At 41.3% G+C, this 5,570-nt stretch overlaps 1 protein-coding gene across 1 annotated transcript; it reads right to left on the reverse strand.

The window, feature by feature from the left end:
- Positions 1 to 3,019: 3,019 nt before the first annotated feature.
- LOC145955615 (uncharacterized) lies at positions 3,020 to 4,342 on the reverse strand. Its single transcript, XM_083070585.1, has one exon. It carries the CDS (start codon positions 4,340 to 4,342, stop codon positions 3,020 to 3,022), a length of 1,323 nt encoding a protein of 440 aa, XP_082926711.1.
- Between the last annotated feature and the right edge of the window lie 1,228 nt (positions 4,343 to 5,570).

Here is a 5,570-nt window from a genome sequence, read left to right on the forward strand (position 1 = left end):
CTTTGAATAAGCATCAATAAAATGAACATAGTATCTAAACCCTTCTCTAGAAACATAGTGAGAAGTGTTAAGAACAAAAGGCATAAATTGGGAGCAAATAAACTCTCTATATTCTCATTCATATTGCAAATGAAATATTACACTTATTTATAGCAAAAAGAAAAACAACGTTTGCATCTTTAAATGCCACTCATAATTAACAACATTAATATTATTCTAGGAATACCAAGCAAAACAAAACTCCTAATTTAAGTTTCATAACAAATCTTCCCCTTAAACTTAAATACTTTTCCCTTCTCTCATTCCAATCAGCTTTTTGCAATTCTCCAGCAGTGTAGTTGGCAGTGGCTTGGTAAATATGTCCGCAGCTTGAACTCGGCTTCCGACATGCTCCAACTCGACCTTTCCTTCTCTGATCTGTTCTCGGATGAAATGAAATTGGATGTTGATGTGCTTGCTCCTTCCGTGATTAACCGGGTTCTTTGCCAACTCGATTGCCGACTTGTTATCAACTCGGATCACAACCCCTTCATCTCGGATCACTCCCATATGCCTCAGTAAATTTGAAAGCCAAACTGCATGACATACGCTCCAAGAGGCCGCCACGTACTCGGCCTCGCAGGTCGACAGAGTTACAATAGGCTGCTTCTTTGATAGCCAAGTAAAAGTCGTATTCCCGAGTAGGAATACATAACCTGAAGTACTCTTCCGATCATCAACATCTCCACACCAATCACTATCCGAGTAACCCACTAATCAGTAGTCATCCGATTTTGAATAGAAAAGACCAAGTGATAGGCTTCCTCGAACATATCTCAGAATTCTCTTCAAGGCCTTCTAATGTGTGTAGCTTGGATCCTCCATGAATCTGCTCGTTATTCCAACACTCAACATTAAGTCGGGTTTCGTGCTTGTAAGGTATTTGAGACTTCCGACTAAGCTTCGATATCTCCCAGAATCAGCTCCTCCATCAAATTTTGAGAGTTTAGTGCCTGGTTCCATTGGAGTAGAAATCGGGTTGCAATCCTCCATTTTAAACTTCTTTAGGATTTCAAGCGCATACCTTTCTTGGGATATAAAAATCCCTTCATCCGATTGCTTCACTTCTAGGCCAAGAAAATATTTCATCAGGCCTAAGTCTGTCATCTCGAACTCTTTCTTCATTATCTCCTTAAACTCCTTAATCAGTTTTGCATTGCTTCCAGTGAATATGAAGTCGTCGACATAGAGAGCAACTACCATCATATCCTTTTTTGATTTCTTTATGTACAAGGCATGCTCGTACGGACATTGTTCATACCCGTTTTTCTTGAAATACCCATCAATTCTTTCATTCCAGGCACGAGGAGCTTGCTTTAGCCCGTAGAGGGCTTTTCTCAATCTCAGCACCTTTTTTTCATCTCCTCTCTTCATGTACCCGAGTGGTTGCTCGACATACACCTCCTCCTTCAGCACTCCATTTAGAAAGGCTGACTTCACATCCATCTGTAAAATTTTCCATTGTCTCTGAGCAGCTAACGAGATCAGAAGTCGGATTGACTCCATTCTCGTGACAGGAGCAAAAACTTCATCATAGTCAATTCCTTCCTTTTGTCTATAGCCCTTCACAACAAGCCGAGCTTTATAACGCTCAACCTCTCCCTCAGTTCTTTTTGTACACCCATTTTACTCCAATGGGTCGAGCTCCTTCAGGAAGGTTGGTCTGTTCCCAAGTTTTATTACGCTCAATCGCCCCAAAATCCTCATCCATAGCTGTTCTCCACTTCTCATCTTGGACAGCTTTCTCAAAACTCAAGTCTTCAGAGTCGGCGAGAAGACATACAACATGAACTTCATTTGTAGTGTCGTATATTTCCCGCAGACTTCTCATCCTGGGCTGTTGTGGCTTGGATTCTTCATCTGAGAACTCGGTGGTAGTTGTTGTTGAAGGTACAACAATGTCCGAGCTAGTTTCTACTTTGGCCGAGTTACTCCAACACCATTGCTTTGTTTCCTCCACGTGAACATCTCGGCTCACCACCACTTTTTTGTTATCAGGATCAAACAACTTGTATGCTTTGGATTTTTCATCATATCCAATAAATATGTACTTCTTGCTCCGATCTTCTAATTTTGTCATGTGCTGTCTTGGTACTTGCCCATAGGCCAAGCTACCGAACACCCTAAGATGAGAAACACTCGGATTCATGCCACTCCAGATCTCCTGAGGCGTCTTTTCTCCTAGCTTTGCATGTGGACATTTATTTTGCACATAGACTGCACACTGCGCCGCCTCTGCCCAAAACTTCTTCGGCATGTTCTTCCCTTTCAACATAGATCGAACCATATCAAGAATAGTTCGATTCTTTCGTTCCGCTACACCGTTTTGCTGCGGAGAATATGGGGCAGTCAAGAAATGCTTGATCCCATGTTCCTCGCAGTATCTGTTGAACTCAACAAAAGTGAACTCGCCTCCTCTGTCAGATCGGACTGCTTTGATGAATTTAGTTGTTTCTTTCTCCACCATCACTTTGAATTTCTTGAAGGTTTCAAACACTTCTAACTTCTCCTTCAAAAAATAAACCCATGTCTTTCTTGAGAAATCATCAATGAAAGAGACGAAATATTTCTTACCACTGAATGACTCTGGAGTTATTGGCCCACACAAATCGGTATGGATCAGTCCGAGTTTCTCCTTTGCTCGGTACTCAGAACTTCTTGGGAAAGAAGTCCTCGCGTGCTTCCCGATCACACATTCTTCACAGAACTTCTTTTCAAACTCTATTTTAGGAAGTCCAAACACCATCTCCTTTTTCACCAGCTCGGTCAACCCCCCAAAGTGAAGATGACCGAACCGCAGGTGCCACTTCATGGCCTCATCCTCCAAATCAAGTTTCATGCATTCATCTTGAACTATTTTCAGCTCAAGTTTGTACATGCGATTTTTCTTCATTTCTACCTGGGCAATGAGTCTTCCAAGTTTATCCTTCAGTTGTAGTTCTCGGTCCTTCATCAGAACCGAGTACCCTTTCTCCATTAACTATCCTATGCTCAGTATGTTGCTTTTTAGATCAGGTAGGTAGTATACATCTCTGATCTCTCCGATTTTCCCATTTCTCTGTTGATACCAGATCGTTCCTCGACCTTTGACGGCTACTTTCGAAGCATCGCCGAAAGAAACGGATCCGAGCTCCTCCTTTGAAAGTATTTTGAATAAATGCTCGTCACCACACATGTGGTTACTTGCGCCGGTGTCCAAATACCAAATTGAGTTATCAGAACAACTCGGTTTGATCTCGAAAGAACAGCTCGGTTTGATCTCGATTTCTGGAACGGTTGTCACCAGCAACACTCCTTCATCTTCTTCCTCGGCAAGAAAGTTTGTTGGTTCCTCCTTTTTCTTCTCGGACCTACAATCTTTGGAAATATGACCCAGATTTCCAAAATTGTAGCATTTTATCGAGTAACACTCCTTGGCAACATGTCCATACTTTCCACAGTTATAACATTCAATATTGTTATTTGTGTTTGATCGGCCACCCCAGGTCTGACCTCGGCCTCCCCGAGCCTGACCTCGGCCATGCCGAGCCTGTTGGCCGACATACTCATCACCTCGTCCTCCTCTTCCTCGACCTCCTAGGCCTCTGCCTCTTCCTCGGCCTCTAGTACTCTGAGCATAAAGCACCTTCTCCTCCTTTATTGTTGCCTTCGCCTGGAGAGCCTTTTCAAGAGACTCCCCCTTCTCCTTCTTATTCTTCTTTCTCTGCTCATACGCCTCTAGGGACCCAGTAAGCTCTTCGACAGTGAGCGTTGACAAATCCTTGGACTCTTCGATTGCACACACTATATTCTCAAAGTCATCTGTCAATGACCTTAAGATCTTCTCAACAACTCGGCTTAAGGGAAGATTCTCTCCATTCCTGTTTAGTTTGTTCGCCACAGTTTCCACCCGAGTAATGAACTCGGATACTCCTTCGGGCTCCTTCATTCTCATGTTTTCCAGTTCTCCCCTAAGGGTTTGAAGCCGAACTTGCTTCACGCGTTCATCTCCCTTTTTTTCTTTCTCGAGTATATCCCATGCCTCTTTTGAAGATTTAGCATTAGTTATCTTCTCAAAACCTGACTCGTCAACAGCTCGGTACAGCAAATACAGTGTTGCCTTGTCCTTTGCTCGAACAACCTTCAATGCATTCAGTTGGGCATTTGTATACCCCTCGGTAGTCACTGGTTCCTCGTGCCCATTCTCAACCACATCCCAGTTATCTTGGGAGCTGAGAAGGGCCTTCATCTGCAACTTCCAGTTATCGTAGTTGACATCTTTAGTCAACTTGGGTAGTGGAATGCCATTAGTTAAACCTTCCATCTCTCTTGAGTGTATACGCTCCACTCACACACCTCACAAGACTTTTTGACACTCTTCTCTCGGGCTGGGTACACTAGGTTGGCTCACACTCACCTCACGCACTCAAGCTCTGATGCCAATTTGTTAAGAACAAAAGGCATAAATTGGGAGCAAATAAACTTTCTGTATTCTCATTCATATTGCAAATGAAATATTACACTTATTTATAGCAGAAAGAAAAACAACGTTTGCATCTTTAAATGTCACTCATAATTAACAACATTAATATTATTCTAGGAATACCAAGCAAAACAAAACTCCTAATTTAAGTTTCATAACAAGAAGGCCCCCAAACATCACTGTAAACAAGTTCAAGAGGAGCATTGTACACAGTAGTTGAATCAGAGAAAGGAAGAGCATGTGATTTGCCAATGCAACACAATTTGCAAATAGAAGAATCTTTATTATTATTAACAATCATAGGAAGATTACAAGTTTTCGTTACAACTTCTACTATTTTCCTAGAAGCATGAGAAAGTCTATTGTGCTATACATCATAAAATTTCCCAATTCTTTGAACATTTAGAATAGTAGGAGCAATAGGAACACAGGCAACAGGGTTCACATAAGCATCATATTTAAGAAATTTCACTTCATCAAAGACATACAAGCCATTTTTAAGATTCCCTTGCAAAAGAGTTTCCTTCAAATCCTGAGATTTAACAAGACAATAATTGGTGTGGAATTCAACATATACCTCATTATCTCTACAAAATTTAGATACACTTAGCAGGTTTTTGGTTATTTGGGGAACATGCAAAAAATCTTTTAAAGTAAACACTTTAGAAGACATGGGAGTATGAAAGAATGAAGTACATGTATGATTGATCCCTATTGCTTGGCCATTTCCCATATGAATCTTATATTGGCATGTAATAGCAGTTCTTGAACCAAGATTATTCAAGTCTAGTGTGAGACGATTAGTCGCTCCTGAATCTAAACACCACTGATTATCAAACGCCAAGATTTGAGAACTAGCAAACATAGCTTGCATCTGTTGTTGGTTTCTTGAGCTGGGTGAGTTAGAATTATTATTGAAATTGGGTTCAACTTATTGTTGATCATACCTATGCCAACAGTGAAAGACTATATAGCCACACTTGCCACAAAATTGACATTGTTTTTTGTTGCCTCTACTAGAATTCTGATTGGATCTACCACGACCTTTGCCTCTTTGATAACCTCTTCC

This window comes from Cajanus cajan, chromosome 1 (genome assembly GCF_000230855.2).
Source record: "Cajanus cajan strain Asha chromosome 1, NIPB_CcT2T_4, whole genome shotgun sequence".
Classification (NCBI taxonomy): Eukaryota; Viridiplantae; Streptophyta; class Magnoliopsida; order Fabales; family Fabaceae; genus Cajanus; species Cajanus cajan.